We start from the raw sequence: 20,091 nt of genomic DNA on the forward strand, positions 1-20,091 counted from the left end.
CTGCTGGGAAATTGTGTACACTCACTCACAACCGCTTACTCAGCTTCCAAATTTCCAAGAAATTCTTGGAAGTCCCAAGACTTCACATATTTATGCCTGGGATGCAGATACTTATTGTTCATGACTTATTATCTGCTAATGATTTGACAGAATAGGTACACATTTATTATGCCAACCTGCAAAAACACCAAGCATATTTGGTTTGCTTATATTAATAACTGAATCAATAAATATTCCCTTTATAGAGTGTTATAAGTAAAGCCCATATTTTTTAAGAGTTTATCAATAAACAGCCAGATTTTCTCCCATGGAAACTGTGTGCAGTTCAGCTCTGGTTAAAATCAACTAGAGGGCCTCTAAAGTCACTTAGTCAAAAAAATTATAGATAAGTTTTTTCACTCAGATCATTCAGGACTGCAAACTTATTTGAGTGGATAAAAAAGAACCTGACAGCGCTTCCTCAATGAGAAATCTACCCATGTCATATTTTTTTTTCCTATGTGAAAAGAAAAAAATAAACAAAGGGAAGGTTGCTTTTTTAATAGACAACACCAGTTTGAGCTGTCCTCCACTCCACCCAGATGTTTTGCATTACTGTACTCCTTGCATCATGCATGCAATGTGCTATCTCCTTTGTCCTCCTTCTGCTTCAAGACATGAGGCAGATTTTCCTAATAAAATTCATGAACATATTAGAAGCAAGAAAGCAAATTATCTCACCAACAGCTGCTCGTTTTTTTTTTCCTTAATCAATTCCTCCTACATTGAAAAACATGCATGAAGTTGATTTTGAAAGGACTTTGCAGAGATACTATATTTTTCACTATTTATTTCTTTTATGCTTTTACTGTACAGCATTTTCTTCCTCTTCTTTTCCACCATGGTTTAAACAAGGATTCAAAATAATGGAGCAATATTTAAACTTACTAATTTTTCAAAGAAATCAAACTGCACAACTTGAGACATGGTTTAACTTTGCAGCTACCAGATAAGGATTTTAGTATGTGTTACTTAACTAATAATAATTTTGGGGTGTATTAGTGTACTTTATGGAGGAGAAATGTTTCTTTTTAAAATTATATGTATTATAATTTATACAGATACTTTTTCAACATTACCAGATCTACCCATGTACCTGACTTGAAGCACCTGAGCAGTTTTTCTGCACTCAGAAATATTGTTTATCTGTTTACCTTTAGGTATGTACCTAAGATCCTGGAAGAACATACACCCTATAGACAGAGATTGTTTTGAGTCATTGCTAACACCCAGAACAACAAAAAATTGGTTTAAGTTGGAACAAAAGCTGGAAAAAGTGAATTCTTTCTCTGAATTACAGCCAAAATAAATTATTACAAAATATAAGTAATGTTGAGGCACTCAAAATTAATTTTTGAAATCTTCAAGCCCAATTTGAGCACAATGCCTATGCAGAGAGCTGTTTTGCTTAATTTTTACATATTTTTATACGTTAAGTTTCTTCTTGGTGTCTGTTCCTTCCCTGCTACCAACCCTGGCAGAGAGGACACTCCTGAATGTTCCCTTGAGTCCAAAAGTTTTGCCAGCTGGAGTTTAAATTACTGGCAGAACCTTCCAAGCTGAACAAGTCGAAGATTAAGAACAGATTAAAAAAAAAGTTAAAAAAAAATCAGTGCTCCGATTGAAAAACCTGTGATTATGGCACTGATCCAATACCTGCTCATTCACGCCTTTCCAGAAGCAGTAGTGCCCAGGGGATGTGGGATTTTGTTCATAAATAATGAGACTTTTGGTAGCAGAATTCAAAATCTGATGGTGCAGCTGTAAGAATTTCCCTGTAACTCCAGGTGTAGACTCCCACTTACCTACACTCTGTTTCAACGTCGAAATCAAAAGCCAGATATAGGGAGAAAAATATGAAAATCTAAATGTAGCATCTGCTCCTGCCTACAAAGCATGTGCCATATCAGAGAAAACCAATGGAATTCTTCAAAAAACCAGAAATTTGAAAGCTATCAGTCTGTCTTATTTGCAAGAAAAACTTAAAATGAAAAGCTTTGCATCCTCTTCACACCACTGCCCAAGGTCTTTTGTTCCAGCTAACAGCAGAGGCAGCAGCTCTTTTAGCTCAGTGAACACAAACACTCTTAAGTAAAACCACTCGCTATTTCATAACTTCTGAAGTCAGATGGTTGAAGGGGGAAAGATACGTTATGTTATCTCCTGGTTTCCCCACATGCCAGCTTAGTTCGGTGAACAAATTATAACCTGCCAATCTATCCACAAAAGAACAATAGGAAAAAAGCATTTCTCTTTCCACATTATTATGAAACTGCCAAAGAGACAAAAAAAATTAAAAAAAAAAACCAGCAAGCCTCTTTAGTCAGCTCTTCCTAATTAAATGTGTAACCCAGCACCAAATTAAAGCAATAATCTTTGCTTTGTGACCACAAAAAACAATTGAAGAACAAAAAGGGCCAAGATTGTCACTTGGGTAAGAACTGACAGCAGAATTCTTGCTGCTTTGCTCCTCCCACTTGATGTGAAAGGAGGGAAATCACCCCAGTGTGTGGCATGGGAGATACCCAGGCCCCACAGCAGTAACGGAGCAAAGGTGACAAAGAACAAAATCAATTCATCTTTTCTGCATTTCAACACTTGGAGGAGTGGATCTTCCACTCCTTCACACTGTTGCTCCTGATCCTATCCTTGTTACCTGACCCAGCCAGCGACCTGAGGCAATGAAAGGAAATGCCTCCAGCTGTATCTTCTTCTCTTTCCTCTCTCCCTCTGGCCACAGTGTTTGCACTTAGGGGTTGTTCTTAAAGCACCCAGTTTCAAATCGCTCAGGTAAATGCAAGTTCACTTGCTCTGGCAAAAGAAGCATCTCCTCCCCACGCTTCACCTCCTGGTGCTGCAAACAGCTGCTCCACGTACATCAGTCAGGTTGATAAATCAGGTTCTTTTTGCTCCTACTTTACGCGGCACTTAAAAGTTTGAGCTGCACCCAGCCACCACGTCCTTCCCCTCCTTCTCAGGGTGAGATACTGCTGAGATGTACAGCACAGGCTGATTTGGACTGAGTTGAGATCCTCTTGCAGTTTTCAGCGTGGTCTGACTGAGCTCTCAAAACCCTGAGGCAGAGTGGGGTGAGGAAGCTGCAGGGAGCTGTTGGTGTGTGCAGCCTCTGCGGTGTGTGCTTGTCACCATGAGCCCAGCAGAGAGAGGCAGGGATTTATTACAGCCACACCTGGTCCAAGAAATTACTGGGGATCTCTGCAGCTGTGCAGGTCTTGATAAACTGCATACCCGAGAGAAGCACAGAAATCTACCTTCCTAGGAAAATACAGCTGTTGTCTGGGGGTAATCTCTTTGCACAGCTTCACCTCCACAGAGAGGCAGCCTGAACAGGGCCAGCAGCCCTGCGCATCCTGTGGTCAGTGCCCTGACCTTGGGATCCTCTCCTGCCCAAAGGCGTTTGCCCATTCTGGTACTGGACTGTGAAATGGTGGAGCACACTGTCTTTATTGTGCCCAGCACTGTACTGTGCTTCTTCGGAGATAAATTTATTTTGGGGGGGTTTTTTCCCCTTCAGATTGGCAATCTTGCTCCTCGGGCGTCGCCACGCCCTATGTCTTCATTATTCTGTGTCCATTCCCAAACTGATCAGAAATCCACAGATCTCCCATAGCACAGCCCCTGACATCAGGCTGGAAATAATTCCCTCATCCAGGAAATAGCTGGGACATGCAGCTACTGACGGTTGCTGTGGAGAAGGACAGAGCTGCCCAGCTATTCAAGGTTTTCCAAGCTAAGTCACATGCAGCAGAAGGGGAAGACAACGTTTCTCCTGCCAGCTTTTGAGCTGTGCCTAAAAGTCTTTATCCTTCCTGCTGCTGGACAAGAGGAGCACTGTGGATGTTTCCTGAGGCTGAGCCTGCAATCATGGTAGCTCATGCTGTAGGATGCCTCAAAACTCTGGGAAGGTCATAATTTCCTCTATTTCTTCTGTGAAATCGTGCTCTGATTTTGAGCTTTAGATGGATGAAGCATCAAAGCAAGAGGCCCTCAGTCCCAAACAGTGGCGGACTTGGATCCGCTCTTCATGGGGCTGTATTGAAGCAATCAAAGCAGTGTGGACTCCACTCCCGAAGAGCACACATGGCAACACCATCCCAGGACTGGAATTTTCCAATTTCCAGCTAAAATTAAATCACAATGCCAAACCAAAGTGGTATAACCAAGGAGAAGCAATAAAGGTGCACGAAACAAAGTCAAAATGAGAGAGGAAAATGGGGAAGAGAACGGACAAATCCAGAGTGAAACGGTCAACACGTGTTTTGAGTCAAGTAAAAAATGTTTTGCTGAAAGATTCGCCAAAATCAATACAGGTCTACAAAAGAATTCAGCTTTAATAAATCAGTGTTTCTCAGCAAAAAGGGGATTTATGTTTCAAAAATTGAACCACCTCTGTGTACGAAGCTCATCAAGTTCAGCTTTGTCACAGGTATGTAAGTTAAAAACATGCATTCATTTTGATTAGTGCATTTCTGGAGTGCAGTTTGTTCTACAGATGCTGGGGGATGAAAAGGCCCATCCAAAGCCAGCTGAAGTCTGTGACAAGATTTCTACAAAATCCAGTGAATTACGCCTGGAGAAACTGGGAGGCTGAAGTACGGGATTAAATAAATCCCCTCCACCTCCCCGCAAGAACCAATTATTAAATATGTATCTATTAAAAAGGATATTTTAATGATAAAATCCTTTAATCTCTTGTAAATTAGCATAAGTGCCCAGCAACAGCTGTTCAATTTTTTTTTTCCAAATTTAAACATGTTAATATAAGTCCTATATGTTAACAATGCTAACACTTGAAAAACTTTCCCTCTGATGATAGCCTCCAAGGAGCTGCAAGTACTTAATCATGTGTCTAATCTGAAGCCTCTTCAGGCCCCAGCAGATACATGATTAGGTATCTCTCAGAGACAAAAAAAAAAAAAGAAGAAAAAAAAAGAAATAAAAGGTCTGGCAAAAGCCTTGGAGGGATGAAATGAAACACGCAGATAATGTTTCAGAAACTTAGACCCATGTGGTTTCTGAAGAGTGAAAAGCACTTGTGATCAAAGGGGAGAAAGTTTCAGAGGTTTTTTACAAGACTTTTTGATTTTAAATCATGTACTATTAGTCTGGGCCTCTCTTATTTTCATAAAGTCAAAACACTTCATACAATGTAATTTTGTAACCAGAACACTGCTGAAGTTAAAATCCTGAACTTAACTGTACTTTAAAAGTTGTCCAGGTTGGCTGCTTTACTGAAACTAGTGAATATCAATTTTAAATTGAATTTACTCCCTGAGTTTTTCATGTATTTCAATAAATACGATTTCTCTTTAAAAGCAAACAAAATGCTCAAAAATATGGATTGAGGTTTCTTTAAACCACAAATTAAAATTAATATTTTGGGATTTTCCACCAGAGAGACTAATAATCACAAAATAGGAGTGAGGAGCCTGAGCAGGGATGAAGAAGGAGATATCCCCTTTCCTAAAGGTACAACTTGTCTTTGTGATGACTGAAACAGCTGCCTGGTTTGGCACAGACCTGCTGTGGTGTGCACAGACCTGCACAGACCTCCTGTGCATGCCCAGGTGAGTGTGAGACACACAGTGAGGGCTTGGGGTTACACCCAGAGCCCATGTCTTGGGCAGGACACTTTTGTCGTGGTAATTGCTGTGTGAAAGCTTCATGTCAACCCCAAAGCAGTCAGAGCTGGGGGACAGTGGATTTTGTGACAGGCTGCAACTTTGAAACAGAGATAATGGGAAGTTTCAGAAGAAACTTCCAGACAAAAGGTGATTTGAAACAAAGGGCTTAAATTCAAGCCTTCTGCTCTCATGCAGTGTCATTTTTTTTATCCTCTCCCTTTTCCTGCCCCAAAGAAGGGACTGGCTCCAAGGCCCCAGTGGGAGAGAGTGACTCACTCTAAAGCCACTGCACCAGGCAGCTGCTTGAGATGTGGAGAACCAAGATGCTGGGCCGGGAGTCTCATTAGTCACCACTTGGATAAATCTTTTAGCAAAAGCAGTGAGGAGTCACAGCTGGTTCCTGTGAGATCCCAAGCACCTTCTGAGAGGCAGAAAGAGCTATCAGTAACTTCTGAAATGTGCAGCAGACAGGCACCCTGAAGGAGGGTACAGCATGACACCCCTGCATTTCACTACAAAAAAGCAGATGTATCTGTCAAAACCTGAGTCCTCTAGCTAGCAGTGTTTAATTAATTCTGATATTCTGTTGTTTGTAATTGAAAGTGCTAGAGAGCTGCTCAGTCTCTACCATATTGTTTTGGTTCTGCTTAGTCTTATTTTCTCTTGTAAAAGGTTTGATAGTCCTGGACTGTCTATTCCTGGGTTGCAAAGTGATGAAATATTTATTCTTTATATACCAAGGGCAGGACTTTGCAGGAAAACCCTTTATATAAAAGGCAACAATCCAATACCTATCGAAGTCACTTTTAGAACAAATGGTATGTTACCACAAATTGTGCTAACTAAAACTTCTGCAAAGAACATTGTAAAGGCACATCTTGCTTGAAAGCGGCAAAATTCACAAAAACAAACAGCAGGTTGGAATTTGTCCTAACTAAAGACTAGCTTACAGGCAAAATGTTCAGTTCTTACCCCAGTCTTTTAGAGGGACTTATGAAATACACCCTCATTAAAGCCTTTTTTATCCACAACACTTTAAACAGGTCATAAACAATTTGGAGTAGGAACAGAAGGAGTGATATGACAAAACGCTGCTCTGCAGATTAGAGCACAGGCTCCTGAACTTAAGTCATTTTCCTGTAAGCAGTTCCATTAGGACTATTTCCACATGCAAAGTTTTGGAACATCATACCCACAAACTATAAAGGAAAATTAAAACAACAAACCAACAGTGTCTGAGAGCAGCCAAACCATAATGCTGCAGCAGATGTCCGGATTTGTTCTCAAAGAGTAAGATTTGCTCATAAAAGGGTCTTCAGTGCCTGAGCTTGAAAGATCTGCAGCTGCAGTAGGTTCACCATCCACAAAAATAGGGACAGTACAAACTGCACATTTCAAGCAGTTCTGAGTTACAGACACTGGACTGAGTTCAAAAAAACCTAAATATTCATAGTTAATGACCAAGTTCTGAACTCTTTTAACTCAACACAACATTAATGTCAGTTGTGCTATTTGCAACAAGGAACTTCCTTGGACAGAGAGGCCTGCAGGGAAATTGTTGAGCTGTCCAGCCCTGCTGTGCTCCCAAGAAGGCTGCAACTCTCAGGGAAGCAGGACATTCATCTGGGCAGGACATTCATCTGGTGAACCTTTTGGGACAACAGGAAACTGTGCAAGGAGAGATTGCACCATAATAACAGAGCCAGGCAGCTGGCACTGAAGATAGATGAGGTTACAGGGGAATGCTTGACCCCAAAGAAAGCTGACAGGTGTGGAGGACATCTGGTTTAGATTGGTGAAGTCTACCATGTGAATGTGGCAAGTGCTTGAAGTGCCTGCGAAAATGCCAGGAGGGAAACAAGCAGCAGTAAGAAAGGCAATGTAGACTACCCAGTGGCCCATGAAACACTGAGTAAGAGAGAGAAAGAATATGATGGGACAATGTGTGTGGGATCCAGAGATAGCTCCCAAATTACTGGAATATAAGAGACCTGAAAGTGGCCAGCCTTGTACACAGCCTGTAAACAGCTTCTCCTTCTGCCGTCACTGGAGACAGAACATCTATCATTCACCTTTAGGACATTTCTTCTGTTCTTATCACAGAACCACAGAATCTGTGATTTTGGAAGGGACCTCTGAAGACCATCTAGTCCAGCCCCCTGCCAAGGCAGAGTCACCTGGAGAAGGTGACATGTCCAGGTGAGCTTTGAATGTCTGCCTTGTGTCCACTGACATGATGCAAAGATACCAAGGTGCGCTCAGGCGCCAAAATACAGAGCACCCACAGGCTCACGGTGACTGTGGGTGTGTAAAAACACTGCTGAGGCTGAAATCTTACCTTGGAACTCTGCCTGTCTTCATCTGCCAATGTTATTTTAAGACATTCGGTTTAGCTTTTAAAAACCCGCGCGCTGCAAGAACCGAAACAAGACGCGCGTCAAAGAAACCGCGTCTCGCGGCAAGCATGCTGGAAATCACAACCGAAAAAAAAAAATAAATGCTTACGTTCGTAGCAGTAGGCATCAAACTTGCTATCGGGGTAAGGGAAGCCTGTCTGGTTCTCATAGCGATACAGGGTTCTCACCCCAAGCAGACCCCCGCCGCACTGGGGCCGCGCCACGGAGGCTGGGTACCGGACGCTGCCGTCCGCCAGCCACCCGTAGTCGCACTGGTCAAAGCCGTTCCTCCAGGCCACGTAGAGGTTCCCCACGGAAGCCAGGACACCGCCTCGCTCCTCGCACAGCTCCCTAGCTTCCTCGAAGGTGAACTTCTCGGGGGCTGTGACGTGGACCACTTCATCTGGAGGAGGAAACAAAGAAAAATGACAAAGGCTGAGTAGCACGTTCCACCATAAATCAATCCAGATCAGTTCTGACCCCCCCAGAGTCCTGCAAGGTTGGGGCTTTTTCCCAAAACATGAGTATTTATTTTCCTTAAAAAGAAATATAATCAGATAGCTGTAAACCAAATGTTCCAGGCTTGATTTGAAAGTTAAATTGTCACAAAGCATAAGCATTTATAAGCGAACCTTATGCCATGAAGTACACTGTGGGTGGACACTGAGTCCCTTCCTTGGTCTCTAGCAGAGATAACAGCAGCCTGGAGGCTCCCCTATGACCCCTGTTAGAGTAGATTTTGCAGCTCAGTGGAACCAATTAAATCCAGTCCATCAGAATTTACTTTTTCCATAAAGCAAATCTTCTACTTCTGCAAGTCTCCTACCTGGCCCTTTTAGGCATCACTAGAATCTCACTTTGAACACCCAAACAGTAGGAAATATTCTTCACTGGCTGCTCTAGAGCAGCTTCTAATGTCAGACTTCCATCAGTCTTCATCTTGCCCCATGTGGAAACAAAGGTGAGGAAATGCACAAGACATGTTGCATGCACAAAGCCCTCTTTGTGTGGAGAAGCTGAATTAGTCTAGAATGTTGATAGTATAGTTCAGCTTCCAAGGAATAACAGTTTGTAAGTAATAGCCATCCAGCTGGAAACTAAAACAAAGCAAATAGCACATCTAATATTTTGCTTCTAAGGTAAATCACCATTTTGCAGTTGTCTTGGTTGCCTTATTCACCCAAACACTCAAAAAAATCAAGCCTCTCATGTTCATGTCCTGGGAATGAAGCAGTAAACTGACCCTTTTCCAGTTTTTGCCTAGACTTCTGGTGAAACCAACCAGACCTAAAACAAGCGTGCAGCACAAATTCAAAATATTTGTTGCAAGACAGGGACTCCCTCTCTCAGCCACAGCAGGCCAGAACACAACAGCCACTGTTGCAGGAAAGCACTGCTTTTCCACGCTGGCCATGCAATCTGTCTCACCCCTGCACAGGTCTGAAGGGAACACAGACCCCGAGCAGTTTCATTCACATCAATATTACGCTTGTTTGGGGACTGAAAGGCACGCAAGTGTGAAAGGGGGGAAGGTGCCAGCTTTCTTTTTCCTCCTAGGTAGAGGCTCTGATTTGTTATTACAGCTGTAGCACCAATCCCATAGCGTGACTTTCTTTACACACGTTCTGTGGAGCTCCCAGCTTGGAGGCAGAGGGACAGAGGGTGTCTATTGGAGAGGGACAGATAAGGGAAGCAAAGAGCTGTTCACTCTCAGAATGCTTCATTCAGCTCTTCAGACCACACAGAAAACGAGCAATTTTTGTTACATCCTTCTGTATCTGCCTGGCAGCTCTGGTGTCATGTCCAGCACAGAGTGATGGATGAAAGTTACCCCACGGTCCTGTCCCAAAAGCAACACCATCAAACAGGTGAAGCAGCAAAGAAAGGCCTCTCCAAAGCAGCCCTCTCTGCTCTGAGGACTGTTCACTGACCCTGTCACAGCAGCCATGATGTATATGAAAATTAGTAGCTAAAATGCAATTTAATTGCAATTATATACCAGATATCAGTCCAGTTCAATGATGAAGTGAAGAAGAACAAGGCATTGTCAGGATTTCTGGAAATAAAAATGGATCAAAAACTAACCCCACACCATTCCCTCTGAGAGAAACTTACAGAATACACAAGAAAATGGGTAAACGGTGCAAGATTACTAGAAAAGCAATCTTTCCATCAAGTGATTTGGATCACTGGCTCCAAATGGAGCTTGTACAAAACATCATTAAAGTTAGTGCTGTTTATTCCTCTGAGCAGTCATCTGCACTCAGTTAAGGCAGAGAAACTTAGTGAGGGGTTATGTCTTGGTGTAAGATTTCAAAATGCAGGGTTCTTCTTTAAGAGAGGTCACTTTGCAGAGAACTGACTTATCCAAGCTATACTTTCTAGGCAGAAGTCTGCCTCAAATTTGCCTTGGAGTATGCCTGTATCTGCAGTAGTGATAATCCTGCATACTTAAAAGATGGGTGTCATAGCTTTCTCTGTATTGAATACGTTCTGCTGACCCCACATGGGCTTATTTTGTTTGTCTCTTAAATTCAGCTATGGTCATACAGACACCATCTTTGTCACAGGTTGTTTTACCAAAAAAAAGGAGAAAAAAAAAAAACTAAACTCTCCACATATTTAAGGAAGAACACATCTTAACCAAAACAATCCAATAGGTGAAATCCAAAGAATATGCCACCTAATTGGTGTATTCAATACCTTGTCACAATAACCTCACAAGGAAGGCAAAAAGGTAGCAGAGAAATCAGCAAAACTCCATCATATACCAAGAAAATGCATATTTATTTCAGGAATGCTAGGGATAAGATAAAGGGCAAAGATGTTAAAACATGTCATCTTGTGATTGCTCTAGTTAGAGAGCATTTTTCTATGATTCCACAATTCTTATTTTTAAAAAATCGAGTAATGGGCAAAAGTCAGATGTCAAATAGCAGTAATTTACTGTAGGAGCTACGACTCCTCAATTTGTCTCTCCAGTTTGAAAATATATTAAAATTTTGTGTGATTAAATGTGCACTTAATGTGCATAATAATTGTTGGGATGAAATGTGAAAAACAAAGAAAGAGTTTAATAAAGGCCTTGCTTGATACATAAATCCAGAAACACTTTAAAAAGTTAAAAAGTTTGTTCTGCAATCTTCGAATAACACCTTACAAAAAAAAAAAAAAAAGAAAGAAAGGTTTTTTCCTGGGGTTTCTTGAGACATTCACTTCCAGCATGTGACTGAAACATCCTGACTCCTTCAAAGTATCAAAGAGAAAAGGACTTGAGCCTTGCACAGAATTTTCCTCTAAAAACCAAGAAAATTCTGCAGTTAATGAAATGTATTCAATCCATGCAGTCTCTACAATTTACTCCTGTTTTTGAAAGCACAGCGGTTTCCATATTTAACAGGAGGACTGATCCCGCCACGCTCTTACAGTGTTTTTATTATGATGACTGGAAGCACCTCAATTTACCAGCCAAAACACTGAAAACAAGGAAATTAAGAGGGAAAACTCATCTGCTCGACAAACACATGACATAGCCACCAACACCAGGCAGGGCAAATTCAATTCTGCGTGTGTTGAACAGCCACGTGCAATGTTTTTATAGCTGGAGCACACCCTGAGCAACTCAGCAATATTGTGCAGGCAAAGCCCAGGGCTTAGGCCAGCAGATGAAGAAAAACTGGTCCTGCTGTACCAGGGGGGTGGGGTGCAGAACGTGGCAGTGTTTAGGCTGCAGACAATAATGTAATGTGTGTTATTGCTGGCTCCTGTTCCAAACCAAGCTTCAGGCTGATGGAGCAGCCTCAGCGGTCACAGCACGCCAAGAATCCCCAGGATATTCCTCTTACACGTGTTTGTTTTGCTTGGTCAAAAGAGACACCTGATGAAAGTCATGCTTTTTTCCATCTCTTTCCAAAATATCTGGGCAGATGAAGAAGTCAGGTTTTTCTCTTGAAGACAAAAGCTGATTCGCCTACAATCCCTGAGGAAAAGGTTTAAGATTTACAAGACTTATCAGCTGATTTTATAGGAAGTTTAATTGCTTTGGTTCTCTTCTGAGGAGATGTCTCAGTGAGCTGGGCATGTTGGTAGATGTGAATGTCATTAATCACACATCTGAAAAGCAAGGTGGGAAGAAGGGCAGGCTAGAACCAAAGCCAGGGGCCAGCACACCACCTGTGTTGTCTGGGGCAGACATAAAGGATCTGGATCCAAGCCCTCCAGCACAAACAGAACCAGCAACTTCTTTTTCTGCAGATGAAAACACGGAGGAAAGTTAAGGGGTTGGTGGACTGCTGCTTCCTAGAGGAGATCTTTGAGCCTGACTATGTGGCACTCTCATCCCAGAGCAGAGCATCATCCCACAACCTCACACGCCACTGAGCCAGGCAGAGTAAAAGTCCCCTGCGCCTGGCAGGTGAAGGGATCACGTGCAAGTCTGTGACAGAAGTTTTACAGCGGTCTCAATGATTCTCCCAAACTCCAGAGAAGCTTAGGAGGGTATCTCCTTCTGAGTGCTTTTTGCACATCTGCTTTTAACCAACTGCTGTGGATGGTACTGGCCAAGTACCTGTGCCATGTCCTTCTTGTTACCCAGTTCATGTGAGGGAATGACAAATACTCAGGTTTGTGATATTTTCAGTCTTTTCCCCCATTTTGCTCTCTAAGACAATCCAGAGCCTTCATGAGGATATGGTTTAAGGGTGAACATGGGGGTGGTGCTGGGTTGATGGTTGGACTTGATGACCTCAAAAGTCTTGCCCAGCCTTAATGATCTATGATTCTGTGATTATTACTGTCCCATCTGGAATTTGGTGAGTTTTACCTTGTGGTTGGGTGCTCAGATTGTACAACCTTCACTGTCATCTAAAGCCAGACATCAGAAAATGCAGAGGGATATTAAAATACACAACAAGCTAATCATTCCCCACAGGAGGAAATGCTTAACTCTCACAAGCTTTAAATAAAAACAAGACAAAAAAGTTCCAGTGCCTTTTTGTTTTAGCTCCTCGGTGGTGTTTTTGTTTAAGGAGAAGAAAAACTATCTCCCACTAAGGATTTGGCACTTTCTTTTTTTTTTTTGAGCATAATGTGCCTGTGCTGAACTCCAGACCTGTTTGTTTGTTTGTTTCTGAGAGATGGAACCCACCACGTTCATCAAGCAGAGATGTCCTTTGGGAGTGTTAGAGCTCCTGGGTTCTGTGACTACAGCTGCAGATAAGGATTCTCTGGGTCAGATATGAAAATTGGCTAAAAGTGACAAAATGCCATCTTTTCTGATGTTATACAGAGCATTCTAAGGGCATTTTCTCACCTGCACCTGCAACCTGTAGTGACTGCTCCACATAACAGGTTAGCCACAGCCACGTGGTTGGCAAGTCAAAGGCATGAGACACTGCCTCCACAACTTTCTTTTCCTCAGAAATATGGAATCTGTTCAAAACTTCATTCCTAGGACACAGTCAAGTGTGCAAGTAAGAAGGAATGCCATCATCACTTTGAGGACTAAAGCCTTGTGTCTTCAGGACCAAGAACTTCCATGTCCCCCTCCTCTCTTTCTGTGCTGTTCAGGGCTGGTTCTCTGACATACCAGGGTAATAAAGAGGTGTCTTTAACAAAGTCACTAATTACCAAAACCACTCTGCAGGGCTGGGAAACCACAAGCATCTAAGCAGCTTGGTTCAACTTTAAAGCAGGAGGCTGCACAAGATGAAGAAGTCATTTTCTCTTGCACGTCAGAACAAGTCAGTCGATTCCTTTTGATGCACAGCAGAAATTATTTAACTAAACTCTCCTGGATGTCTTGAGTCTGTTCTGTGCAAACCCATTGGCTGAACAGGAATCCTCTCAAGAGCTTAACCCTGCGTGATGTCACCAAATCCAAGGCTGGATCAGTGTCCAATATAATGGAAAGGCTCGTAATTCTACCACAGGCCCTGAACTAGACAAAAAAGCTGCTTTTCTCTGTGTCCCCATTTTGAAACCTATTCTAGTTGTTGCTCCAGAATCAGAACAGACTCCAGAGAAGATCTGTAGCTGCCCAAAACACAGAAGCAACTTCTCACCTGAGGCCACATTTTAGACTCTGACTCCTTTAATTATGACCATCATTCCCACAGAAATTTCCATGACAATAGCAAAACCGCATGAGAGTAGGTGGAAAGTATTCAAAGGACATCTGGTTTTGTTTTTTATCCTTCTTGCCTGCGCTCGCTGTGGGGGGGGAGATGGCAGGCTGTATAATCTTCCCCACAGACCCCCCAAAAATAACTCTGTTAGCGTGAGTGCCCCATCAGCACATGGCAGAGGCTTGTCAGGCATACGTGGGTTCTGAGGGGGTCTGGCCAGGAGACAATCCTGATGGGGTGGTTTGTGCTTTGGCTCAGCACAGGCCCTCACGCCACCAGTGGGCTTTGGTGAGCGTTTTATCTCCATCTCTAGCACCACAGCGCTGTCAAACTAACCACACACTCCTTATCTGAAGAATTCAAGCTCCCTCTCCCCCACCACCCACCTCCATCCAAGGGATTATTCCACAGGAGACACCCCTTCAGCTGGTGGTGTTAAGAGATCCTCACCCGAACCTTTGCAGCACAATCTCTTTAAATTAAACTCTTTAATAGTAAATCATCTCCTGCAGTTAAAAGTATCCTAAATGTTTCTGTTAGTGCTTGGTACACTGAAATATGAGATGAAATATGAGGAATGTAAAACAGTTTGTAATAAGAGACCATGCCCAGTACCTTTCAAATGATACTTTGACTCCAGGCTCTCATTTTTTTCTCTAGGAGCTCAGAAATTTTCAATCCTTCCCATAGTTATTCTTCTGTCTGTCGCAGCAAAACTCATACTATTTAAATTAGAATTGTGCTGTCTTTAATCTCTCTGGCTTTCCTCAGAACAAGGAAATGGTAAGAGTTAGCCTAGACAACTGGTTTCAATTTAGGCTAATAGTTTGTGATTTAAGGAGAAATCCATGCCTCTGGCTAACTTCCTGATTCCATACGGCCAAAAAGGAGTAAAATTGAGATGGAGCTGCTCCTACAAATCCTCAGTGCAAATACCCAAATTAGTACTGCAAATTCAATGCACATTTATTTTAAAATGTATTGCAAAGAATTCCCACCACCATTTATGGCCTTCTGGGGTAACACACCAATAGCAGCCAACAGACCAATAACTGTTCAATGACTTCCATGGTGACATCCTCGCTATAGCCCAAATTTTGATATCATTAGTCAGGCACCAGCTTGTGCCATGAATAGTCATTCCACTGACACAGACCCTCCAAATAAGGCCCTCTTTAGTGCAAGCAAAGTCTAATAGATTTGGCACTGAATCAGAGCAGGGTACAGAAATGAGCTTTAAAACTCACATGGAAAAAGTTGTATTTAAGCACACCCTAAGCACCATGGATTCATTTTGCTTGGAATTAAGTTATAAGCTAAGAGTCAAACCTTGCAGGGTCAACCTTTGGTAGACAGGACCATCAGAAATTTGGCAGAATCTTAATTCTTGAACTATGAGTTTTCTACCAATACAGCAACCTAGTTTAGTTCAACTTTCCCATAACTCCATTGATGTTCTGTCTAAATTTCCATCTTCTGTGCATGAGTTGTTCTGAAGTATAAACTCACAGATGCTGTGTATCTACTAACAAGCTCCTCCTCATTTAAAACTAACCTCTGTCCTAACAAAAACTGCTCCTGTTACACAGACAAAGCCACCTTGGCTCCTCAGCCCCACCTGAAAAAGGAAAGTCTGGCTCAGAGGCTCAAGTTTTTGTGGAGGCACTGAGGAATAATTTATCCTGCACTACACCATGATGTGGCACTCTCTTCCTAGCATGCGCCTGTTTCTCCTCATCCAAACTGAGTAAGTTAACTTCTCTGCATGTCAGCAGAACATAGCTATACTGTTTCTATTTCTTATATCCATAAACTGCTTCTGGAGGCCACTCCTGATCATTTGAAAACTTCTGAGAGAATGAGAAAAAATAAAATCTCTCTCACACACACAAACCAACAAACAAACCAACCAACCAACCAAAAATACCCAAAAAAAAGAGCTCCAACCAAACAAAACAAAACCAAAAACAACAATAAAAGGGGAAAAAAACAGTTGGGGAGTGTCTTTGGCTAACTATTATAATAATAATCTGGCATTAAACTTGTTCACTATAATGAATGCAATATAATGAACCAAATCTCTATAATACTGTGCTGTAGCTTACATATTCATTAAAATCTGGGTGTTCCATGTGCAAGCAGATCACCACAGTCCAGCTGATAGGCCACAGTGCATATGTTTAAACAGATCATCACCCACAGCAATAGGACAGGAGTGCAGATGCATGCAGAGAGGGAAACCAAGTCATAAATCTTGGTAAATTAAATTTTATAACAAAGAAGAGCCAATTAATGTCCATGACAAATTGAGGACCTGTGTATTTTCACCCATGAGGACTGCACGGTCACTGCAACCTCTTTGAACTACGCAGCAGTCTGGTTCCAGGTTGCTCCAAGCACAGACCATCAACCTCAGTGAAAAATGCTGCAGTTTTGACTTGTTCTAAGATTTATTTTTGAAAGTTTAGTGAGAACTTTTGACCCTGAGAAATCACTGTCTCACACACACCCAGGATAAGCTTCTCTGTATTAGTTACACTTCTCTGTTCTTAAAGAAGGAAAGGAACAAGGGATTGTTCTTCACCCAGGAATGATGCAGATTGGCTTTTTGACCAAAACTTCTTTTTATAAGCTAGGAAAAACACAAACTGAATTTAAAAGCCTTGATTTAGAGGCGATTCAGAATCCAATCCCATCAAGGACTGATGGAGGATCAAATGTCATGAATTGCAGATGTTCACAGCTGCTGCTCACCGACAGATATAAATGGGACATGACTAAAATTTAGACAATGAAAAGCACTAAAGAAAATTCTGTCACTTAATTTTCAAATTCAACTTTCAAGTTCTCAAGCTTATATATTTTCTGGAGGCTTTGCAATACCTGTGTTGCTTGTATTGTAAAAATCTCCAAGTTGTCTAGGACACATCTTCAGCTACCAAAAATAAAACACTTACAGATTTCAGTGACTAAAATCTCTGTAAGTCACCAGCAGGACAAAAATTTGCATGACCCAATCTATAGCTTATCTAAAACAGATTACAAAAAACACTGAGCACCTGCATTTTGCAGTAGCTTTTTAAAAATATATGTACACTTACAAAGTCAGGCTTGCTCAGAGCCAAGGCTGATTTACTGTTTTGCTGACTGCAAGAGCACTAAATTAAACGTGTAACAGCCAAGGGTCATCCCTGAAGATGTTTAATTCGGAATTACCAGGGGTTTTTTTAGAAAGGAACACTGGAATGGAGTAAAAACCTGTCAAACAGAAGAAGTGTGACACACTGAGGGCACCGTAGTAAGTGGAAAATGTACTTTAGTCCTGGTTGCAAAGTATTTCTGTAATAATTTTACTAAACAAGATCCAGAAGCAACATATTTTTTTTCTTGTTTGTTTCTTTCTGAATCTGAGATGACCCCTTATTGAAAAGATATTATTAACCATAGATGGCAATTCAATATCTGTCTAATTTTATGTCATGGACATATAAAAAGACTTAATTACACACTTTATTAACTATAATACAGTTAGCAATACACTGTATCTATCTTTGTATATACTTATATATAGCATATATAGTTTCTCAAACATTAAATGCATTTCTTTGAAAATACTTTTATATAACATTCAAAAAATAAGACTCTTCAACAGCAACTTTTGTGAGATCTCCTGCACTAACTATAGGCAGCTTTAACCCTGACTGCCTCTTTGCAGACTCCACACTGTCCTTTAATTAAGACCTGCAAGACCACAAACTGTAGGTTCCCTCCATCCAGCAGTCCCCTTCAGATTCAGGGCAGCCAAAACTTATTTTAAATGGAATTTCCTATTTCTCTGCTCTTCCACATTAGGCTCCCCAGTCACTTCTTAGGTCTTGCAGTGCCCTTTCAGGCGTTGCAGGCCCATCTCACCTTCCATGCGCTCCACGTAGCAATAAACATCGTAAGTCTCGTTGGGGAAGCGCCGCCCGTATGTCCTGACTCCTTTCTTTCCCATTTTATCTCCAAAGCAGCCAACTCGTGGATGTCTAATTGGATACCTGGAAAGGCAGGAAATTTATCATTATGGCAAGACAGCAGTTTAAACCTGTGCAGCCAAGGCATGCAAATTTTGGGGAAAAGCGTGAAACCTTTTGAACCTTTTCAAACCTTTTGAAACGCTCACCTGACAGTCTGGTCAGACACCCAGCCAGCATCACACTGCTCAAACCCATCCTCGTAGGCTGCCTTCAGCTGCTCCGGGCTGGCCATGACGGCGCCGTTGTCCCGACAGGTCTGGTGGGCTTGTGTGAAATTCAGGGTGTACCGGCTGGTGGCGGCTCGGTAGTGGAACACGACACCTGCGAAGGCAAAAGCCCCCCGTTAGTGGCGCATTTTGCATCATTTCTGCAGCCATCACCGCTCTGTAGCCTTACCCAGGTGTGGTCACAATGCTGAAAACAAGTGGGTAGAACGAAAAAGAATATAAAAAGGTGAGAGATGTTACGGTACCAATGATGCTCCCCCTCTAGTGGCTGCTGCCGGTAATGACAAAATACCCCCCAAAAAGTGCTTTTTGGAGCAGATTTGTTAATCAGTGACGGGCCTGTTGTGTGTTCCTATGCATCAAAGATTGCTACAAATATAGCATTTATCAATAGATGGCTTTTGGTCAATTTTTCATAGCCATGTTTTTGTGCACGCGCTACAAGCGGTACAAACAAAACAAAGCGTGCTTTTATTTGGGGTTCTTCTGGTTCTGAAAAGGACCTTGACAATTTCAGCAGTTTCTGGAGCATGTCAGACCTTTGGAGAGGGAACCCTGGAGTGAAGATGGTTTTGTTTAAAACAGGATCTGTCTAGAAGCCACCTTCTATTTTCTACACACACACGATTCCCAACTGAATTTGACAACAGCTAGAACAAACAATAAAGGGCACTGAACTGGCAGAAAACAGCCATTCCACCTTGCAAAATCACTTCCTCCTATTACCACTGTCTTTTACAGTTTAGCATCAAAGGCATGTCTCTTGCAATACCTCACTTACTGTACTCTAAAATCCTCAGAAGCATTTCAACACCATAAAACATCCAGAGAATGGAAACAAAACAAAAAGCCCCTAAACCATAAAATGTTCGTTTTTCCTGATGGTTTTACTGGAGTACTTCATGATGAGGAAACAACATACTGTAGCACAGTTTGGGAAAACGGTGATATTGTAGCAATAATTAATTTTACAACGAGTCTTTGCTGTTAGAGAAAGTCTGCTAATTTACAAGCAAATAGAAATACAGGTCACTTAGAAGATTGTTGATGCAAGATGTTCCAATGTATTTAGAAAACTTTTTCTCATGAAACAAATCCAGTAAAATTTTGCCAGTCATCAAAAATCTACATATAGCCAAAAAGTAGAAAATAGACATTTTTCTTCTTGTCGTGATTCACTAAGAAATCAATAGAGAAAATATTACCTGAAAATTACTCAGCCGTCAGACATCATTTTTTTATCAAATCTACTTGCAGAGACACAGGAAATAAAAGAGGAAAGGCCAGGAATCCCCATATTTCATAGGCAGTCACCAGCTGCAGCCACTAACTGGAAGCTTGCAGACCACGAGCATCCCCATAAAATACCTTTCAGATCTGACAAAACCTATCAGAAACAGCTTCTTCCAGGCAACAGCGTGATTTCAGCTTCAAATGGATCCAAGTGTTGTTTGGCAACAGTGGCAAGTGAAGAATACACCCCGGAAAATTATGGCTGTGTTTGTATCACTGCATTAAATTTTCCAGGTGACTGAAATTCAGCCATTAAGGGTGTTAAATTGTTAGGTTATTTCACTGCATTATTTGGCCCTGGCCCCACAACACCGTTCCAAACAATTTCTGGGTGGATTTCAAGAACA

General features: G+C 41.8%; 1 protein-coding gene across 3 annotated transcripts in view; it reads right to left on the reverse strand.

The window, feature by feature from the left end:
* Positions 1-20,091, reverse strand: part of VCAN (versican) — a 98,632-nt gene that overhangs the window by 56,629 nt on the left and 21,912 nt on the right. For all 3 annotated transcript variants that reach the window (XM_042023052.1, XM_042023053.1, XM_042023055.1), the window contains exons 4-6: positions 18,371-18,545; positions 18,118-18,245; positions 8,190-8,483 (exon numbers count right to left, since the gene is read on the reverse strand). In XM_042023052.1, coding sequence (XP_041878986.1) covers positions 8,190-8,483; positions 18,118-18,245; positions 18,371-18,545 — 597 coding nt within the window. The remainder of the gene's footprint in view (positions 1-8,189; positions 8,484-18,117; positions 18,246-18,370; positions 18,546-20,091) is intronic.

The sequence above is a fragment of the Corvus kubaryi genome, unplaced genomic scaffold, assembly GCF_017639235.1.
Source record: "Corvus kubaryi isolate FWS band 111438036 unplaced genomic scaffold, C.kubaryi_AGA036_p1.0 37236, whole genome shotgun sequence".
NCBI classification, from domain to species: Eukaryota; Metazoa; Chordata; class Aves; order Passeriformes; family Corvidae; genus Corvus; species Corvus kubaryi.